Source organism: Falco punctatus (genome assembly GCF_963210335.1).
Source record: "Falco punctatus genome assembly, chromosome: 2".
Taxonomy (NCBI): Eukaryota; Metazoa; Chordata; class Aves; order Falconiformes; family Falconidae; genus Falco; species Falco punctatus.
This window is the reverse complement of record NC_137581.1, coordinates 70,936,615-70,959,331: the sequence shown is the minus strand read 5'-3', so window position 1 is coordinate 70,959,331 and position 22,717 is coordinate 70,936,615. Positions and strand designations below refer to the sequence as shown.

At 43.0% G+C, this 22,717-nt stretch overlaps 2 protein-coding genes across 2 annotated transcripts in view; both read right to left on the bottom strand.

The window, feature by feature from the left end:
* CNGA3 (cyclic nucleotide gated channel subunit alpha 3) overlaps positions 1 to 13,474 on the bottom strand; it is a 62,548-nt gene extending 49,074 nt beyond the window's left edge. Inside the window, exon 1 of the mRNA XM_080377376.1 lies at positions 13,459 to 13,474. The gene's annotated coding sequence lies outside the window, so the exon portion shown is untranslated. The remainder of the gene's footprint in view (positions 1 to 13,458) is intronic.
* The window catches only part of VWA3B (von Willebrand factor A domain containing 3B), a 93,628-nt gene continuing 72,172 nt past the window's right edge, over positions 1,262 to 22,717 (bottom strand). The window contains exon 30 of the mRNA XM_080377364.1: positions 1,262 to 20,854. Within this exon, the coding sequence (XP_080233490.1) occupies positions 20,616 to 20,854 (239 nt within the window). The 3' untranslated portion in view covers positions 1,262 to 20,615. The remainder of the gene's footprint in view (positions 20,855 to 22,717) is intronic.

The following is a 22,717-nucleotide window of genomic DNA, read 5'->3' as shown; positions in this document are numbered from 1 at the left end:
GAGGGGACCAGAATGGCTCCAGCACTCTCCATGCTCTGGCATGGTGTGGCCATCATATAGTAGGGAGCTGCTGAACCAATCACCCCTCCTTCTGGTCCTCTTGCATTGTTTGCTTTCTGAGGCACAGGTGCTGCTGGGGGCTTTGTACAACTCCTAAGCACCACAGTATTTAGCTAACCCACTAAAGATGCTGGAACAGGCATTTAGTTGGTGAAAATTTACCCAAATGAAAACTCAGTTTGCTAATATAGTGCTTTTATAAATATCAGTGTTCCAAACATTGGTATTGGGGCTATACCTCTTCAAAGGCAGCCTTAGTGATGTGGCTAGTAATTTTATTTGAAATTATGTCCAAAATGAAATGTAGCTAGTTGCAAAGCTCACAGATTTAATTCTGCTAAATAATCCCCAAAAGAGATTGAACAAACATATTTAAAATGTAGAGCTACACAGACAAAACAGAGAAATGTTGACACAGAACCACTAACGCTCCAAACACATTTGGCTAATAGCATGAAGTACACACAGCAAACTGACAAAAAGGTTTAATTGCTGTTTACTGTCATCAGTCATTGTCATAGCAGTAGGCATTAAGAGACGGAAAACCATCCTGAGTCCTGTAGTTAAATTGGCAACATTTTCCAGTTCTCATATTTATTCCTATGTGTTAATTATGTTCTTATTTGAACCTATTTACTAGTAGGTTTCAACTGGCAGAGTTTGGCCAGTTGCCTAGGTATTGAAGATGACAGGAAAAAAGAAATACCTTTTCACTTTCCCATTTTCTGAATTGTTAGATATAAGTGAAAACATACTTATTCAGGGAAAAAAATATTCCTTCTTTCCGATATTTTCCTAATTTTCATGAAATTTTCTTTCCAAGTTTAGCTCTTGCTTCAATTGTACAATCATTAAACCAGTCCTCTGAGAGCCTTCAACAAGTAGGTCCAACATGTTGACAGCTGCAGGATATCATCCATCAAAATAGTTATGTTCAGCAAAGCACTACTGATGATTTAGCTCAGTGACTTACAATTATTGATCTCTGATAGACACCTCTTGAAAACACAATCATGAATTACCATGTCTAATTTGAACAAAGTATTTTGCAGTTTTATATGCAAATTAATATCAATTTTGTTCCACTCTGTCCATAATTAAGCAAAGCATCAGTGATAGTTTGCAGCTGGAGATTATAATCAATAAGAAAGGGAAAATCTGGAGCTCCAGCACCTCTGAAGGGGGAGGGGGGACGAGAAAGAAAAAGCAACCCTTTATGTTACAGTCTTTCATACTTTGGTCCTCAGCTACCTGGTTATTAAACGTAATCTTCTCTCTCAGCTTCCTTTCTCCTTTTATTTTCATTTTTATTCTTTTCTAGCAAGTAAAACTTCTCAGCTGTCAGTTCACTCACCAAATTCTTCCTCGGGCTCAGCTCCGCTCCCGATTTCTCTGCCGCTCCCCCCCGCGGGCCGGCGGACGGGGCTGGGGCTGGGGTGTCCCTCAGGAGGTCCCTGCCGCCCCTGCCCCTCGGGGGAGGCTCCCCACACTCTGCCCTGCTCCAGCCCGGGGTCCCTCCCACGGGAGCGGCTCCTCCGCGACCTTCCCCCGCGGGAGCCCTTCCCCCGGGCTGCAGCTCTTCACGCACCGCCCCGGCCGGGCCCCCCCGCGGTGCCGCCCTTCAGGCCCGGCCGGCTCCAGCCCGGGCCCCCCGCGGGGTCACAGGCCCCGAACCTGCCCCGGCCCGGGCTCCCCCCCGCGGGGCCACAGGCCCTGCCAGGAGCTGCTCCGGCCGGGCTGCCCGCGGGTCGCAGCCTCCCTCGGGCACCCCCTGCCCCGGCCTGGGGTCCCCCGCGGGCTGCGGGGGGGGATCTGCTCCCCCGTTCGCCGCCATGGGCCGGGGGCACGGCCTGCCCCAGCGGGGGCTTCGCCGGGGGCTGCCGGGGCGTCTCTGCTGGGCGCCTGGAGCCCCCCCTGCCCCTCCTGCCCGGCCGGGGGGCTGCAGGGTGCTGCGCTCACACCTCCTCGCCCCTCTCTCCTGGCTGCACTTGCTAGGTTTTGGGGATTTTCCCCCCCCTTCTTAAATATGTTACCCTAGAGGTGCTACCACCGTCAATGATGGGCTCAGCCTTGGCCAGAGGCAAGTCTGTCTTGCGGCCGGCTGGCATCAGCTCTGTCTGACAAAGGGGAAGCTTCTGGCACCTTCTCACCAAAGCACCTCTGCAGCCCCCCCACTACCAGAACTGTGCCTCGCAAAACCCAATATATTCTATCCCTCGCCTCAGTGAATCATATATTTAAGAATTTTCACTAAAGTACATATTCATCACGCAATTTACAATCTTCACAAACTTCACTTATATCAACAAAAAGAATTCCCCACACCAAAATAACATCACCACAACACCAACAAAAGTGGACGATTTACACACAATCCACCCCTCGCCCCTTCACTACAATTACAACCAGCAAAATTCCCCACAAGGATTATACTCTTTGCTCTCTAGCTCTATTCAGTCCATGTTTTGTCTGCTTCATCTCCCAGTTACTGTCCTTACCTTGAATTCCTGAGGAGCCATGGTGGGCACCAAAAAGGACCGTAGTGGGTTGGGTTGACCCTGGCTGGCCACCACATGCCCACCAAGCTGCTCTATCAATTCCCTCCTCAACCAGCTAGGAGGGGAGGAAATAAGATAGAAAGAACTCATGGGTCAAGATAAAAAGCATTTAATAAAGCAAAGGCCACGTGCAGAAGTAAAGGAGTAAAAAAAAAGAAAAAAAGATTTATTCTCTGCTTCCCATCAGCAGGCAATGTCCAGCCATTTCCTGGGAAGCAGGCCTTCAGTACGCATAGTGGTGGCTCCAGAAGACAAACATCCTAATAGCCAATGTCCCCCTTCTCCTTCTTTCTCTGAGCTTTTATATCTGAGCAGACCTCATGTGGTATGGACTATCCCTTTGGTCGGTTTGGCCCAGCTGTCCTGGCTATGACACCCCAAGCTCTTGCCCACCCCAGCCTGCTGTGAGGGGGAATGCTGGAGAGACAGCCTGGGTGCTGTGCCAGCGCTGCTGTGTTATCAGCGTCTTTCTAGCTACAAATACAAAGCACAGCACTGGGAGGGCTGCTGTGGGGAAAATTAACTTCGTATCAGCCAGACCCAGTACACAACCTCTGGTCAAAAGACCTTGCCAAGATGAAATGCTTTTATCCTCTCACCAATCAGCAAAGCAGATGATGCAGGAATATTATGTACCAACCCGAGGGATATGGCAAAGAGTCCGTATTCCTTTGGCTTCCCCTGAAAACTTTTGCTTCTTAGATCTCTCCCATTCTAGTTTTGTGGTATCCCTTTCTTCCTTCAGAGTATAACACTAAGTGTGATCTCTCCAACATCAATTCAGAGTGAATATCTGTGCTTAAAAATATCCTATAGCTGCTAGAAAATGGCTAGCGAGCTGGGGTGATGCGTCACAAAATATTTTCTATTAATCCTTTTTTTCCACTCAATACATTTTAGGAAATCTTTGTCTTCAGTTAGTTGGTTGTAGTGCATGGCTTAGAGTATTTTCAGGAGGGAAAATGGGGAAACAGCCTTCCTTTTTTTCTGTATTTTGTGACACTGCCTGTCTTGTTATTTGCCTTTACTTACATATCATGAAATTGCCTCTTGTATCATGCTGTGGTCTTTAAATAGTTCCATTTTGTTGTGTTAACTAGATGCCTGTGAGTTAGAGAAATACTGCCAATAACACAATTGCTAAATGACCATAAAAATTATACATAATCTTAAGCTAGTTTCTTTAAAATCAAAAAAAGAAGCAAAACTGGGGGGAAAAATTCACAATTATTGAGTCCATAAACTGCACTTCTTTATAACGTGTACTTTCACAATCTTCTGAGAAAGAAATAATTTCACAGATATTCTCCAGCTGCTTTTGATTTCTCCAGTTAGTCTGTCTTGAAGCTCCCTTTAACTCTGGGACTAGCTGGCTTGTGAGTTTTCAGGCTAATCAAGAGTCACCTCTGAGAAACAAAGAAAAAAAAAAGACAGATGAGGCAGCAGTAACTTCTCCCAAATGCACCAGAAAACCCGGAGGTAATTGCAACAGGAGTTTTTCAGAGCTTTGACTTAGTCCATCGTAGGATGAAATCCTGAGCCCATGATAGACTGGAAGCGTTCAAAACTCATCACTGGCTGGAAGATTCACTGCAGTGTCCTTCTGTGTTCAGCAGGACAGCATTTTGAAGAATGCTTAATCTGTGAGGCAAAAAGTAGATCTAAGAAGAGGATCAGGCCAGCTGAGATTGTGACCTTAGTTCTGTAAATCTGCCCTGCACTCTGCTAGCTTGGACTCAGAGTACTGATGCGGAGTTCAGCTTCACTGATTTCACTGAGTTGAATCGGGCCCCAAGCTAGAAGCAGACGTTATGTCAGAGCTGTCCTTCCACACCTTGAGGCCAATTCCTGGCACTAGTTATCAGAGCTGATACAACCTGAGATAAAAACAACCACCATTTTTCAGTCAGCTGAGGCAGTACACCTCACAGACCGTGTGTTGCTGTAATAAATAGCCAAGACACAGAGAGAGTCAGGTCCTATGGGGAAGATGGTCAATACACAAAGTAGAAATTCTGGTACATAATCAATCATCCTTTGTTGCCAAAAAGGAGTGTTTAGCGGCACTGCTAGAAGTCTTCCTGAATCCGTTAGGTGATTAAAAATAACGTAAGTCATCGTATTACCCAAGAAGCGATACCTCACTCATCCTTTCATTCCAGTGAACTTCAAGTTCTTTGCTGCTCTAAACCAGTGTAGGTCCAGGGTAATCAACAGAGCTGAGCTTATTTACGGTATCTGAGGCTTTGCCTACGTGGTTCTGCTGTGAGAGGCATTGACATTGTTCTACTGGTTCTCTCAAGACTGCTATGCTCTGCCATATAGCACCACCAGGATGCATCACAGAAGAATAACGTTTAAAAATAAGTAAGTAAGTAAGTAAGTAAGTAAATAAATAAATAAATAAATGCGGCTGAAAATCTCATTTTCTTTAGGTTAAGAAACTGTAATTTCCTGTTTGCACTGTAGTTCCGACCCATTTCTTCTGATTGTTCCACTTCAGAGGAATTAAATGAACAAAGATTTGTAAAATAATTGCACTGAATTGAAAGCTCATTTGGTTTCACTCCCAAGAGAAACACTGATTAGATTTGTCTTAAAAAGCCACTCACATTTAAACAGCTTGAGTTACGATTTGGAGATAATCTGCAGAACAGGAGTTCAGTTGAACAAAACTATGCCGTTCACATATCCAAATGCAAGACAAAAATATTCAAAAGGCATAAAAAACAGAAATAAAGAATAGAAACATTCAAATGGGGCATATGAAATCCACATCACAGGCATTTTCACAGTTCTGAACCAACCTAGTCCTGCAGGGAAATGACTACTGTAGAAAAGTGAACATGGCCAAGCCATTTTCAGAAACTAGCCCTACTAGAGCCAGAGATATTCTGATAAATAAAAGCAAAAGGGCACACATACCTGTTTAGTGTTCCACCCTGTAACCTCCATGTTATGTACCTCCTGGGGGGGAGGTGCGGTATGGGGGAAGGATAAGGCTGTGTGCAGTTCTTTTTCTAACCAAAATGAATGAGCTTTTCCTTGGTTCGCATAAAAATAAATGCTAAATACACAGCAGCTGCTGTGTCCTATTGAAATCAATGGAAAGAATCCGACACATTTTGTTGTGACAGGATTGGATCCTTGATATAGAAATGAAAGCTTTAGCATCCACCTAAGCCAGTCGTTTTTACAAGCAAAATCACAATACAAGCCATTACAGGCTAAACTTTCCAAAGAACGAAAGGTAAGTCTCTAATATTGTTTGGTGTTCCTGACACGGCAAATACAGGTATTTGCATAAGAGCAGACCAACAGAGACAGATAAGGAACCTTCCTGCTTGCTGCCTGAGCGAGCACTTGGCTGTATCATTTCCGTAGCACAGCCAGTTTACAGAACATTGCACAGAAAAGCGCTGTGCGTGCCTGTCCCTGGTTCTCGGTCAGGAGAGAGCCCTGAGAGACAGGGAGCACATGGTCACTGACTTCAGGTCACAGCAGGGACACCGCTTCTGGCCTAAGAGAGGTGTGGAAATTCCTGCTGACTGCTAGCCTACCTGTGAATTCACTTGCCATCTTGTGTGAGCCAAACAGCCTGGAGAAACAGGCTGGGTGAGCTGTGCAGAAGCGCCACAGATGCTCAGGAAGCTGTGGAGATATTTCTGTGAATTTTCGTGCTGCTCTTCAAACAAACGTCACTGCAAATGCAGCCTCGTTGACTAGGTTTCCCAGCTGACTAGCTTGGGATAATAAGCATACACAAGAACACTTATTTTTTATATTGCTTCCCAGCACAATCCTATCGCTTAGTGAAAATAAAACTATCCCGCTGCCCCTAGGAGAATTTCAGCAAAATGCCATTCAGGCCTGAAGCATTGGTAGGGATACAGCCCAGCTCCTCCAAACAGAACAAATTGGCATTTTCAGTCACATAATGGTGGTCCACTAGCAAGCACAAGGAAAGACATTTGTGTGAAATATAAAGTAGGGCTTAAAAGCTTTTCTCATTGTGCTTCATGAAGGCAGTTGCCGTCATTGCTGGGCCTCACTGATGACTCTGAGGAAACTCAGCTGACAGTCTGCAGCCCACCGCTGGTAATCACATATTAAAGACGTCTCTTTCATGAACTCATAAACATCTTTACTTGGATCTAACAACAGCCTGCCCAGACTCCGAGGTGCACTGTGTCCTGACATACATGAGACAAATGATGAGCGGTAAGTCTCTAACTGCTTTCTGGAAGCTGTGTGCCTCCTTGTAAACTTGGAACTAAAGAAACTGAAGAACTAAAGAAAGTGTATGGGAAAGCTACCAGGGGCTAACAGCTCCACACGTCCCTGTGCTCACCCTCATTTCAACTGCACTTTGAGCATTCTGATGCCTCCTATCAGAAAGCAGTGACTTAGCTCAACCACTGACCAAAGAGAAGAAAAAAAACCCTATCCTTTTATTCTGATTTGGAATTGTTTTAGCCAACACCATTTATTTCTTTTTACTGTATACAAGGCTCAAGGTGTAAAGTGTGCCTTGCTAATAATAATAATAATAGCTATTACTAACTTAATAATGTTAGTAATAGCCATAAAAGCAAGCATTTGAAAATGTGACAGAAAGTTCAATATTTGAGTAAAGAGCACTGAGTCCTGCTAAATCTTCATTTACCTAGCACTGGTAAGTGACTTTATACAACTTTCTGTGGGCCAGAGAGTAAAGCAGGGCAGCAGCAGCCCGATGCGGTTCCGTATGAACAACCCACAGCCAGGCGTGCAGTACTTCAGGCTATGGTATCACTGGCCGGTACGGCCAGCCCCAGCTCGCACACATTAGACGAGGCAAAGGTGAAATGCTGAAATAAAAAATGCTTTTAAAGAGCAAATATCACGGGCTGGGGCAGGTGGGAACTTATATCTTATGATATCAAGATGATATCAAGATGACCACAGACAGCAAAGACAGACACTAGAGATCTTTGTATACATGCTGCATACATACATAAACAAACAAGCTGCCTGAGGGCTCAGGTCAGTGATGAGTGCACTCCCTCACTGATTTACCTGAACCGAGCACGGACAGGCTCTCACTGCTGTCTTGGTGGGAGAGACAGGTTCTTGTTAGATGGCTCTTCTCTCTTCGGGGGAAATATCTTCTTTTGTACTGTGAGTGCTAGGCTACCTATGCCCTAACTTTTTTTGACTTACACACACATGGTTAAGGCATGATAACTTGTCATTGACTGGCATAGCCTATCACAGCTAATCAGGATGCATATATTTGTCAAGACAGTGAAAACATCCTAGTTTCAGGCCAGCTTGTCTTAGTTCCATACCAACAGGAGTTTTATTTTGGCAAACTAATAACATGCTTAAAAATCCTATACAAAGCCCAAAGACCCTCTATAGCAGTAACTATCAGCAACACATAAGTATGAAAGTCGATGCTGCCCATGTGCAAGGAATGAGAGCACTGTGCATCACCCTTTGCCTCTTGGCCTGAGTAGTCATGTGGAATTGCCTTGGGGGTGTTACAGCTATTTCAGTGGGGCTTGGGGCAGGGGTATCAATATATCTTTGCTAATACCAGTGTAGCACTCATATGAACAATATTCTGTTTGTTGTCTACTTAATGGCATATTCAGAGGGACAGCAAGGCACTGAAATACAGCACTCCTGATTAACAGCCTGCAAAGAGATTGTAACTAATCTTGTGACGCCTCTTGGAAAGTCAAATGAGAAATGGCAGCACAGCTGCCACTGGGAAAAGGCATTTCCCAGGACAGTGCCTCTTCTTTTCATCACAGAGGAAACTCAGGGAAAACTTTGGGTGGTCAGCAGATCTGAGGGCTAGAGACAGACCCAGAGAGTTTTTGGAAATAGCTTCAGAGGCTGGCAATAAGACAGAAGTACTCACGAGATTAATCCTGCTAAAATCCCGTGTGGCTGATAAGAATCAACCATGCTTGCACCCGCCTACATACAGAACAACAAATACTGATGATTTGATGCTGGTAATGGTGAGAGGGACAGGAATGTTTTGGCAGATCGTATTCATAAACATTTGCTCCCGATTTATTGCCTTACATAGGGAGAATAGCACTGAAGGACAGGTTTCACACTCCTAGAAAACAGCATTCCTAAAGTTAGGTTATCCTTAAACCCTTTTCTTGCCAAGGGAGATGGGAACTGCTAGAAAGCACAATAGGCTTGGTGTTTTTATGCAAAAATAAGGTGTCTAAAACTGAGCTTCAGACACTTGTGTCATGCTACTGAAAGACCGGGGAGGAAAGCTCAGCAGTTTATTCTGCATCTTTAATTGCCATGTAGCTGTCTTTCATAGAGAAGAACTAAAAGTCCTTCTGGGTTTAGCACCCTTCTCCCAGTGACAAATATTGCATCCTAGGGCTATTTCATTTACCTTGACCTTATTCTCAAAGCACAGGCTGATCAGTACATAAACAGCTGGTGAATGGTGTGTGTCTGTAATTCAGAGGTAGGCAAGCTCAGGTGTCTGATTAATATGGTAATTCAGACTCTGATAACCCATTCACATGACCTCTTTAAACACAGAAAAGTGGAGTGCCTTCTCTGAAATCAAAACCTCTGAAACATGAGCAATCACATTCACAACAAAACTCCATTCAACTTTTGTAAATATATATATAAATATAGCATAAAAAATAAGATAAATCACCTTCACAAACTTCTGATTGCTAAACTAAAGCCTCAGCATTCTACAGCATCAAAATGTGATCAGGCCATTCTTGGCACTGCAGGAACTGCAAATATTTTCAAAAATAAATCTCAAAGTTGCATACTACATCAGAACTATTAAAAAGTGACATTGTTGCATGTTATTTTTTCTGACAGATATACAAGGTAGGTTACATGACTAGATCACTGCTGTACCAGTTTCAGAGAAAAATAAAAATAAAATTAGAACACTACTCTAGAAATCATTGTACCACACAGAAGTCAGTAGTCACTTTAACTGTGGCTACATTTTATTTATGCATGCTATGCAGGAGTGAACGACAGAGGGTGTTAGCTTAAAGGAAAACTTGAATTCACTATCTGGAATACATCTTGTTTGCAACAATTCACAACACAAAAATCAGGTGCTGGGAAGCACAGCTGTGGCTCAGTGTAAATGGCACTGGGCAAACTGTCCATCACCTCATCTTCAAGACCAAAGTAAAAAAATAAAAAATTGCAAACAAACCCCTCGTCCCATCTCAAATCTTACTCCACAAATTCTTTGTGTCCAAAGAGTCCAGGTGGGCTGGTTGGGGTTTTTTATCCCCTCACACCATAATGATTCAGCAAGGCAAGCGGGCAACCAGCACAGTCCTTGGGGCCTCACTGCCGGGAAGGGCTTTGCCCAGGGGCACCTGAACAGACCTCAGGGCTGGATCCTGCTGGGTGCTGGGCACTGCACACACAGCGTCAGCACCCTCAAGTCACATACCCCTGGAGGAAGCCCTGGGCAAGTTTTAGGGTTACTTATGCATTCTGTGGGGGTTTCAGGAGCAGCAGTCACTTAAATCATCAAGAAATAAGTATTTTTTTAGTGTCTCCTGAAGTGCCTGTCTCTTTAGGCACCTTGACACACGCCAGGGCATGCAACTGCAAGCAAATAGTGCTCTCCTGTAAAAGCACTTTCTCATTTGTTTTGCCATGCTGATGGAGAAAAAAAGCCACGGGGGCCTCTTTCTTCTGTTAGTAGTGTTTGAACAAACACAAAGAGCAAATGTGTTAAATACAAGAGCAGATTGGCAAGGGAGAGGGGCACTGACAGAGCCTGAAACGCCATGCACAGCTGAACCCACCTGTAAATTGCAACAGATTAAAAAAGGTCTGTTTCTTCAGCCAGCCTTCCTTTTGGCTGCCCAGCTAAAAGACCTGGCTTTGCCATCAGCAAGTTTCAGGATGGTAGTGATGTTCATGGTTTTATGTTATTTATGACTAATTCTTAGACTTGAATGGTTTTTAATGTACCTTGCAGAATGGATAAATGTTCTCTTAATGACTTTCTGGGCAGCAACTCAGAAAACGTTTCTAATGAGATTTTTTGTGGCATGTCTTGGTATCAGTAGGTGTGCCTTTGTTTTCTAAAGCTTTCTAAGGGCAAAATGATTTCCTCCACTCTTCACAAATCAAGCAGATATAAATAGTAACAGATATAAATGGACAAACCTAAGCCTCCCCTGCTGTGTTCACCAGAGGGAAAGACTTCACTGGCAGGGCTCAGGGCTATTTTAGGTGCTGTGGATTATCTCATCCAGCATCTAGCAGCCAGAGCAAACGAGTCTTCTGTAAGTCTTGTCATATATGCCAGCCTGAACCAGATGTATTGGAGACTCTCAGGCACCTCAGATAGCACTGGGCAGATGAGTTTAGGCAGCTGGACTTTGTTCTGTTTGTTTCAATTCTGTGTGTTTGAAGACTAAAAAAAAAAGAGATATTTTTAAAGTTCCTTAATTTGTTTAGACTCCTCAGGAAGTGTATTTGTAGCTACAGTATTCATGAGCGTCACATCTACATCCCAAATCACTGGGTTTTCATCCTGCTTAAGTCAAATGCCAAATTTGTATCCTGGACACACATGTACTCCTCACCAAGTGCTTGCATTTAGATTTCAACTCTCAGGTGAAAATTGTCAAGTGTTGGTCTTACAACTGATTTGGTTACTTTCTTTTGGACATTTAAGTTCATAAAACCCCATTTATGTCACAAATGAGACTCATTTTAAAAGTGTTATAGAAAGTACCAGGTGAATATTATGGGAATTAACTGATGAATTGGTGTCTAGAGCGCCTGTAACAACAATCCCTTAAAGCTGTCTGGGGCTACTGCTGGAAAGGTCCAAACTGCAGTGCCATTGAGTTCAGTATTACATAGCTGGTAAGAAGACCCAAGCCTTTGCAGAAGTAATTCAATAAAAAAAAGGCAGAACAGCAGTAGATGTGCATGTAGATTCAGTGCACAATAAAAGAAAATTACTTTATTTTTTATTACCTACTCCACTGGAGTTACTGCGTACGTATTCTCAGATCTGTCTTTGCCAGTTTCTGTGAAGGAGAGGGCCTGACCTCTCAGCTTCTCCCTGACTTATTTGAAGTTAAAAAGTGTTTGCCAGAGCACATATAAACCACATATGCACAAGGTCATACATACACAGGAAAGAAATTTGTGGTGAGAGATGCAGTTGATGGTGGGAGGTGAGGAATATTGAGTTCAGTGCTTTGGTATGTTGTGAACTTCAAAGCTTTTACAGTCAAATTGTGCACATTATGGTTAAAAATGCTCAGACTGGTCATTTGAATGCATTGATCTCTTTAAGCCATACGGGGTGGGTAGGCTTGGAAAAGGGAGAAAAATAGACCATGAGTTACTAGTTAGTCACCAGGAAAGTTCCTTTTGTTGGACCAGATTCCGCCCTGCACAGTGTCACACATTTACAGAAGAAAGGATGCCCCAAATGCCCACCAACTATGGAAAAGGATGGGGCTTTGCTCTTTTGTGCCATTTAAAGAGCACTTCCTCTTAAGCTTTTCCCGTGAGTGTAACCCATTTCTCTGTGGCAGCAAAATGTACAATCTCCTGCTCCTCTTACAGTCAGAATTAAGCTAAAGATTCCACAGTACAAAACTGAGAAAGAAGAGGCAAAGAAAATTAACTTTGTCAAGGAACACATGAAGGAAATCTATGTGTAGATTTTGTGCTGGGGATGAAAGCACACAATGACAGCCTGTAGCTGCTTTTTGACCACAAGGAATTCAGAGCTGCACAGGACTAGCAATCCCAGCACCACTTGTCCCAGCCAACACTAGTGTGGCTAAATGCATTTAGCCATATATTTAATTAAGAGAACAAACAGACCAACACTCAGCTGCCAGCACTGCAGGGATACTCACAATGTAATTGTCTTAAAATATATTTTTAAATTAATGTACCAAAAAAATATTTAAGCACTCAACAGCAAGCTGTTAAGTTGAAGTGCTGCCTCTTGTTTGGCAAGGAAGAGCCTGAGTTTCCTTTGTCTGCAAAGCAGCTGCATAGAAGAAAAGTTGATGGTAAACCTTCGCAGGAACTTTCTTGTGAAAGATTTTTTCTCCAGTGATATACCACTTACAGTTTATCCACAGGCAAATTACATACTGACCCCATGGCACCCGTCTTGATGTGAATGAAAAAATGGTCAGTAAGTGCCCAAATATGCTTCTGCTCAGGAAAAAATGGATACCAAAATAAATACTGAAAGTTATAACACACACTGCCTTGGTGTCTAGTCTGCCACCATTCTATGAGTTATCTATTCAAGCCAATGGTATCTTGCCTTGTTACCGACAACTCAGATTCAGTATCCTTGACCTCCCATAACAGCAATCCCTACAAAAGTTTGCCTAGCCCCTTTAATTTGTATGCTTATATTTATATTTATATTTTTTAATACTTTGCATGCCTAGAAAGGGCAAAGCTCTTTCAGTGCAAGGTGACTTTCATGCTAGATCAATGAAAACAACAGGAAAGAATAAACAGGCAGCATCTGTAGGTGGCAAATCAATGCAGTATTGAAAAGACTTTCAGGACAAAGCCAGGCTCTGCAGACAAGCAGAGAAGGTGAAAAACATGAAGAACAGTAGAAAGAAAACAAAACATTTTCAAATATATTCCCCATCTGTATTCACCACATTGCCTGAATTCACTCCCCACACACATTTCTTGGTAGAAAGTTTGGGTTTCTGTTTTAGCCACGAAAAGTAAGTAGATTCACAGTATGTTGTATCAGAAAGATCATGGGGAGATGGTAATTCTACAAATTGCTGGTATGTAAGGAGACTATCTCCCTTCAGAAATCTCCCTTCATGTTCCTAGCAAACACATGCCCACTTCATCACAGTAAGCATGGAGACTAAAGCCCCAAAGACCAAAGGTCCCCATACTGCAGAGTTAGACCCTGCAATGAATAGCTCCAGCCAGCACAGTACCTGGAGCACAGGCAGGGTAGCAGCACTGTTGCACCACGTACAGCACCAGCTGCAGCTTCAAGTCGATGCTACCAGGACAATCCAAGGAGGATGTAATGCTAGTGATTTAATCCGAGGAGAACGCTGAGCTTGAAAAGTCAGCAGCCACAAGTATTCATTACTTACTGCTGACCCGGATTTTGCTTTCAAGCACAAGCAACCAACATCTGCTTTTCCTCTGAGCCTACTAGCAGCTGTGTAGCTCTAGTAGTGCAGGGTGGATCTTAAGCCAATGCAGGCTTAGTGCTGGAGTAGCCACCTTCGTGTGGCTTCTAGTTGATTTAGGGCACTGACAAAGCTGTTTGCAAAAATCTGCCTGGAAAAGTTAAAAAGGATAAGTAGGAGAGGCAAAAAAATGTTAACCTATATGTGAACTATATTTGCCATGCTGTGAACTCAAAATACATTTCAGGATTAGGGAGAGCTTAGCTGGAGCTTGTGAGCTCCTGGGAACAAAGCATGGTGCAGGTTTGAATAAGTCTGTTCCGTTCTGTATCTTTACAGCAAAACCAGGGAAGATCTGCCAGACTGTTCAGGTTAGCCCTGAGTTTTAGAGCTCAGCTGAGCCTGAAACTCACAGCTTACCTCAGGGGAACTAAAGGTTTTGGAATTAGCCATAGTCTTAAAATCAAAAGGCTTTCATCTAATCCTGCCTTAGCCACTCCTGTGAAATGCAATGACAGTAATTATTTTTTAAAACTATTGAAACTGAGGACAGTAGTCCCAAAACAACGTCACAGAAGAACCGCTCAGATGCTGGGGAATAAATATATCAATGAGATCAAAGGCAAGCTCTAGGAAGAAGAAAAGACCACCTTGGCAAATGAGGCCCTGTAATACACCACCATACTTCTCTTTCTGCTGAACCATACAATGATTGCCTGGAAAACCTTGTACACCTGTGCATAACCATTTCTCTTCAGATGAAAGGCTATTTCCAGAGCAAAAAGACATTAACAGTCTGAGGAAAAGTTCTAAAAGATCCCTGCCTCATTAGCTTCCCTGAAAACTATGTAATTTCCCGTCCTAAATCTCCACCTGTCTTTGACCTTCTTTCCTCTCTGCTGGAGACACACAACATAAAACAAAGACAAGGTGTGTAGGGATCTCCAGTGTCCTCATCACTGTCTGACATCGAGAAAAGTCAGCTTACAGTCACAAAACTGGGCTGAAGACCAGTGCATGCAGGTAGCTGTGACTACATGTCACAGCCTGCGTCCTGAATTTCCTGACATCCTTTCCATAAAAGCCTCAGGCAGGTAAAGATCATGTGGGAAGCAAGGAGGTAGAGGGGCAGCTGCACAGATGCTGCAATGCTGAGTTACCTGTGGAGAAAGCTGTCTGGAGCAGGGAATGCCGATGGAGATGGACGATTACCTCTTATAAACCTGCTAAGGACTGAGAGGTGGGGCAGCTTTCGTAGGAAGGGATGGCACTGTCAGTGCTGCGGCCCCAGCCTTAAGAGCTGGTTGGAGTGGAAGAACTGGACAAAAAGAGCTGGTGTTCAGTTTAGGCCACAGAGGTGTTTGTATTTGTTTGCTTCTAACCTTTAAGAAGCCCTGTAATTAGAAGACTGAGCTTACGACGTGCTGAAATCAACCCTCACAGAGTTTTGCCCTTCAGCACGCTTTCTATTAAATTGGACCTGGGTACTACTGAGCCAGTTTGAGGTGTGTCTCTCCAGGAGCAGCGAGGCTTCACCAGCAAACCCCAGCTCATGCCTTGATTAGGGACAGCACTTGCTTAGTGCTGTTGGTCTGGCTTCAGTGCCAGTGTGGGGAGGACTGGCATCGCTAACTGCTCAGTTTTCAAGAGCAGTCAGTGTAAGCCTGCACCCTTTTCTGCTGAGCAACCCCTCCTCCCAGGACAAGAGCCTCACAGCTGGGGGAAAATCACAGGTTTGATACTAACACTCTCGTTTTATCAACAGGAGGTGGTTGCAGGTGGCCCCAGATCTGCTTGCAGCAGTGTGGATATGTGGTGAAGAGCAGCTATGTGATCTCTCACGGTGTCGTTTATCAAAGGACTGAGCCCTTTGGAGCTCAGCTGTACTTACGCAGCAGTACAAGCTAGCAGTGCTCTCACTAGGCACGAAAGGAAATAGCCGTGGAGGACAAGGTCCTTTGCATACCTGTGCAGATTGAGTCAGTCTGCTATACAAACTTCCATGAAGCTGCCCTTTTTCTTGGAAGACAGGACATTGATCTGATTTCATGGTTTCACAACTGAGTAGGAAGTTACTGATGACTTTCTAAAGGAATTCAGTCACAAACACTTTTCCACTTCCTTCAGTTCTACCAGCTGGTCTCATAAAAGCCTTACTCTCCCCCTTATATTCTTACTTGCCTTGGACTTCGGGAATTTCATGACCACAGTACCAATATGACAGCTAAACTGGGAGGATTTCTCTTTCTATATCTTTCTCTTGCTCAACTGAGCAGTCCAGTCTGAAGTATTTCTTTTTTAACTTCTTGTGCATCACAAATGAATGCATGTGATGCTGAATGCCAGGGGCTGAGTCCCAACCCCAGGGTCTAGAGTTTGATCCAGAATGACAAATACAGGCAGGGGTGAATATGATTTTTTTTTTTCATTTTTTGTTTTGTGGACTGATTTTCTTTTAAAAAAAAATATAAGTGAGGGGGTGGGGGGCAGTGAACAGGAAAAGTACCATTGTAGTAGTAGTTGGAAAAGAATCACAAAGAAGAATTCTGAGCATAGAATCCTGGCCAGTCCCAAAGCCAGACAGGCAACCCAAACCCTACCACTGCCAACTAGGTATGAGGCAGTGTGAGGAACCAGCAAACTGGATTTTCAGTGATCTGGTTATGCTCTGTTGACAGAACCTGAAATTAGGCTGTCCTGGTCAAGCTCGGCCATCTGGCAAATCTAATTGGAAAATTCATCTTGTTGACAGACCACCATAATACTACTTGCATCTTTAAAACAGATCAGTGGAAAGAAGCAAGCATATGAAAATAAGACCTCCTGTACATCTGCACCACGGTGTGGAACTCACGGTGGAGCTCACCTTGTGCAGACGGACCAATAGGAATGTTCGAACGAAAACCGTCCTGACAATTCCCAGGCTTAATAGAAAGCAATGTAACAAAACACTTAACCAAACTCAGGCAGGAAAAAAGTCTTGTAGGCCACAGTAGGGAAAATTAATAAATGCTGTCCCAAGGCATGTGCTTTTTGAGGTCAGACTGCACACCCAGAAAGGAACAGTGAAATGGGTCCTTAATAACAAGTGAAAAGGGAACTCATCCATCACCATCCATATTTCTATAATAAGCCAGTTTTTAAATGTAGCTTGTCTAAAAAACAACAGTGATTGATGATCACACTCTGTGCAGAGGAACTCACCATTCAGAGCTGCTGGTTTTGATCCTGCACTTGGTTAACATTCCTGTTTGGTTTTTCTCACAAATTTGTCTTGCACGCCATGGAATACTAAGATAAGCTTTCTTCAGCCATTTTTTCAAGGGGATCCCAGTCTTTGCCACTGTGGGGTGGCATACAATCCATCTACACATACTTTACAGAATGTACATGTGAAATTGGCTCACACTCCATGTCATTGGATTTGCACATGTTCAGCCTCACACGGTAATCACAAGAGACATCAGTAGGATAATCATGTCAGTGCTGAATTAGTCTAACTGAAATGCATCTTCTGCTAAAAATGCAAACAGGTAGATTCCAAAGTCCATGTGATTGAAAGCCATTCCTGGAGGTAAAACAGATTTTTCAGTTCAACAAACTTTTCCTTTAGATATTTTGTCTACCAAAATGTATAGGGCTTTTCCATCCACTGGCAGTGCCATTTCCTCCAGAAAACTGAAGTGTCCATATCCACAGTAGAAATATTTCTTTCCAGCTATCCTGTTCTGAAATTTCATGGATGCTGTGGTAGTGATGTCACTTCCAGTTTTTCCTCTGGGTAGAACAGATCCCCAGTGACTCCCTATAACCAGGGACTGTGTGTGTGCCAGCTCCATTCTCCAACAGAAAATGACTGGACATCATGGAGTAAGGAAGGAGCCTGACCTGCAGAGCAGAAAGTAACTATCCAGACTGCAACTTCCAGGATACACCATTTCAGAATTACAGGTTTCCTCAGGTTTGAGTTTTCCCTGAATCAGGCTAGACAGAAATTTCAACACTTTCTCTCACATCCTACTGAAGTCTCCTGGCTGCAAGGTCATTCTGGCTGTACAAACTTCATAATTCTCCTTTACTAAATTAAAATAGCTATATGCTTCTTCTTTTTTTTTTTTTTTTAACTCCACACTGAGACAGAACTCGGTATCAAAACTTCAAAATTTTCCTGAAAACTATTGCTCAGTGTTCTCCTGGGAAATACTTACCTGCACAGTGAGTGTATAGGATTTTCCTGGTTAAGCGTACACCTGAACCAGCCACCTAGAGTAGGCACTTGTAATATGCCTAAAGAAAGTGCCCGAGAGATATCTGAAGTATATCCTCATAAATATATAAATTACATACTCCGTTTGCCTCCAATGACTGTAGAAATATATCTTTTTATACTCTCTCCCAAATGACAGCGTCAGGCTATTCTCATTTTGTATTAATGGCTGTTATAAATGTGAAGCAAAGACGGAGTGGGGCTTGAGATTTCCAGGGTGTTTGTACATAGAAGCACAGCTGGTAAATCAAGACCAAGAGAAGCAGGGTGTTATGTATGGTACTTTGTCGTTCTCCTACTGCAGGGGACACCCATTCATCTGAAAACAGTGTGTCACTTTCTCCTTCTGTGGGCGGCTTCTTGAGATCTGGTAAGAAGTACCACACGCAGCTCCAGGTGTTGTCTCCACCCTGGCCTCAAGGCAGTCTCTACCAGCTTTGCCGTAAACCAAATGTGACTTTCCTGCATATGTAAAATTAAAACAGAATATTTGACCCACTCCATTGTACTGGGAATTTACCTCGCTAGAGCAAAGCACTAACAATACAGAGAGACCTTTGGTGGGAGCTGAGCATTTAATGGTGTTTGGGACATCTGTTCATTGCTCTGCTTTTTTCAGGGCCAAAACGTCAAGGTTCTCCCCAGGTACCATGGTTACATTGTGCTAAAGTGACATACTTAGTGCTCCAAAGAAGTGAGCTGCATGAAATGGAGATCACTCACTCAAAGAAGGCGCTTCCTCACTATTACTCTAAACCAACACAAACACACAGAAAAACCGTAAGAGAAGCCATATGTTAAAAAGCCTGGGCTCCGAACAACCCCAGCTTAGAACAACCTTTCTTGAGCAGAGGAAACATCTTCTGTATTTCTGTCCCACTGATGGACATTATTTCCCCACATTTCTATGCAAAAGCCTCTCTAACAACATGCAGAAAATCTATGCTCAGCTGCAGAGATGTCCTTGCCTCACCGAATCACGGTTCTGCCAGGACCCTAGAGTCACTGGGTACAGCTAGCACAGCACCCGTCACTGCCATTTGAAATCTGCAGTAACAATGTCACACTCCAGGAGAACCAGGACAGCCAGACACCGTCTTGTAAGGTGAAATTGTCTCTATCACCCTTTGTTTAATCATGCAGTAATCTTTAATATTTGCTAATTCATTCAGAAAGATATGTGGAATGTAATAATACTGTAATATTAATCTCAGAATATCCTTACCTGAGAAAGACATCTAAAAAGAGAAGAATCAAAGTGTAGAGGAGATAATAAAGGAAAAAAAAAAGAATTGAGGTATTACTGCCACATCAAAGCACAAGAATATCCTAGCAGTCAGACCGAGTTATAAATGTGTCATGTATCTAGAATAGAAAAAAGGTCTGTGATTAAATTGGCTACCATAAAAGCTGGAACTCCCCAAATATAAATATACCACTGGGTTACAATATATGCACATGTATACTTTAATAGGTCATCTTCTGTTTTTATTTGGTTAAAAGTGTATCTTTTCAACTCCACTTTACTTCAAATGTAAAGATGAATACCTACATCTGCCTGGAGATTGCATAGGTACCTACAATTAAGTTTGCAAGAGTCTTTCATGTCTATTCATTCACCTTGATATGCCAAAAATATTAAGAATTAGTCTTCACCTTCTTAACAGAGAGCCCTAGGCAACCATACAACTGTGCCACCGCATCCACAAGTCATACGTCGGTTGAGGTGAGCATCTTTGGTGCTAAACACATGACATCCCCCTGATAATGTGCCACTTCAAATGTCATGTCTTGAACAGTGAACATCACATTACATTTGTTAGATAGAGAAAATGAATCTTTATTTGGATGTGTTTTGGTTTTTTTTTAAACTGGGTTCAGTCACCTATCCATTATTTGGGAGCTAAGAGCAGAGATGTTCCTAAATGTGTCTAGGTGCAATTCCTGCTTTCACTTGTAATGCCATAAAATAGAAGCAATTCCTCTTCCTTCAGGGTAGCACTGGCTTTATATCAAATGTCACAGAGAGGAATTCAGCCCTTGGTCTCAGTTTGTGTTACCAAGAGGTTAGTCTTTGGGGGCAAAGTGCCTCATCTGTGTTCTCATGGGACAGTCCCCATCAGTGGAAAAGCTTTAGGATAAATCCATATAGAAGTCAGAACCAGTGGAAAACTGGGTAAGCTCCCTGCACCAGGTCTTCCCAGTTGCCTTACAGACTGAGGCTGTGAAAAAGGACTTTTAGAAAAAGGTATTTCATAAGAAAGACCCACAGTTAAATCAAATAGGTCTACTGCAAAAAAGATACTCTGACAAATAAAATTTTCCATTCTCTTCTCATATTGATACTTTCCAGTGCAAAACTGAACCTCTGACACTCTTTCACACCTCCAAAGTAAGTCTGCAAAATCATAAATAAATTAGCATTAACTAGTCAGTTTATTTTTGATTCAAGGAATGAAAATTCACAGTTACAGGTGTTAAGAATCTTTCTGATATGCAGCCTCATGCATTCCTCATAAGCTCTTTCATGGTGCACCCTTAATGCAGCTTCCTTTGCTCTGCGCAGTGGTGCTGAGGTTGTCTTGTCAATTCCTGCTGCTCCATGTTGACTCTAGTAATTCTGGTAACGTTTCTCTTACCAAGCTCTGGAGAATCTTCTACAGCAGGACTGTGCAAGCAACAGGGATGCTTTGGTGGGCTGGGAGTTGAAGTGTTTGGCGACTGCAGAGTTTGACTCCTTGATAAATGCCAGGATGATGACATGGAGAATGAAGATGCTAGGAGAGAACAGGTACTCTTTAGCGAGAGAAAATATTGACCCACCATGAGCTTGGATGTAACAGTTCAACACCCTCCCAAACACACCCCCTGAAATTTATGATGGAACAAATGACTCCATGACTATGGTAACAGAGCGATAGTCTTGTGTAAAGAGGCTTTTCGCTGCTTTCCTTTTTGCTTTCATCCTCACAAGTTCAAACCAGTCTCCTTTTTAGGTATTCTCATTTACTAAGCTTGCAGCTCTTGTTATTCAAAATGCATCCTTTGTTCTTATTTTTCTTCAGGAATCATACTCCAGACACTGCTGGGGACAGGTTCCAGGCTACACGGACCTTTGCCTGACCCAGTACAACCATGCTTACCTCCTCTGGTTTGCTATTAACAATACTGTGCCACTGAAAAGTCACTTTTTACAAACATATCAAATGAGAGCACCCACTACTAGGCACCCTCCTGGCACAAAATGATGACAATCATAATGAATGAATGGCAATAAACTGGAAGCTGGAGGGAAAATGAAAGAGAATAAAATAGGAAGAAACAAAGTAAAGTTGTATACTCTATTTTGCTTCACATATTTCTTTAGGGGGGGGATTTTTTGGTTTTCAATGATTGTATAAGAAACATTTGTGTAGTAGAAAACTAAACTGTGGGAGGCATCCAAAGACTAAAGATATGATATGCAAGGTGGGGAAGCAACAGCACAGACTGAGTACATAGAGAGTAAAATAATTCAGTATGATTAGTTTTAGGAATGCAAATCATCCATAGCTACCACTGAAAACTCGGAAGCTGAGGGTTTAAAAATCAAAAGCATGCCTTTGAAAATTGTCTTACAAATGCACAATGTCAGCACTTAGATACACAAAAGGAATATTGTGATTCTTCTTGGGCACCCTAAGAGACAGGAATCTGGAGTTCCTCTGTGTGAGGGTCAAGAAATTTCTTGACTGTATCCTATAAGCTGACAGTATCTGTCTGCAGTACAAAACCACTGCCGGACTAAAATACTGAAAGGTATTGTGGCCAGGCAGCTGCCTTGGATAAAATGAAAGCTGCACTGCTAAATCAGTGTTCACCATCACACACAATTCACAAACTGTTTATTTTCTTTACCTAGTGTATGTGCCTTCTATATACCTTCCCAAGGTGTTGAAAGAAACCATTCTGGTCTTGCTTTTAGAATCTGGAGAAAATTGCCCTTCCATCCCACCCTCAGATACCCCAACACATGCCTTCTGCACCAACAGAACTGCGTTGTCTTCCCTTGCACGTCTCCATGTTTCACTCTTTACGAGGGAAGAGATGGAAAGTTTAACACGCTTGCCTCTTTGGATGAGTGGGCAACCCTGCCAGAAGAGAGAGTCGTTTGGGCCAAGTTGCAACATGGTATCAACAGAAAACCAAAATCTAAATCTGCAGGCTGTTGGGGAGCCCTTAACAACACACAGCTGCAGTAAGGGACAGATGCAAGCATAGCTGAATTGACATCAACTGCTTATTAAACAAGCCATGACCAACAGATGGGAACACTGCTTTATTAAGACAGCCTTCTCCAAATGCTGAATGAACTATCTGGGAAATGAGACTGGAAAACAAATGGGTGCTAAAAATGTAGAATCCTACTGTGGGAACCCAGCCAATCCACTAGACAGCCAGGTGCCACAGCTGTTACACTCTTGAACCCCATTCAGAGGAACCAGATTTGCCACAGAAAAGGATAGAAAACGATAATTTCCAAAGGTCTTCCAACTGCCCCATATTGGCAGTTACACTAATTATCAGTGCGATTGATTCAAGTCACAATCTCATTGTAAATTAAAAAGGGGATTTGGGCTCTTTTAGCTATGATTTGTGAA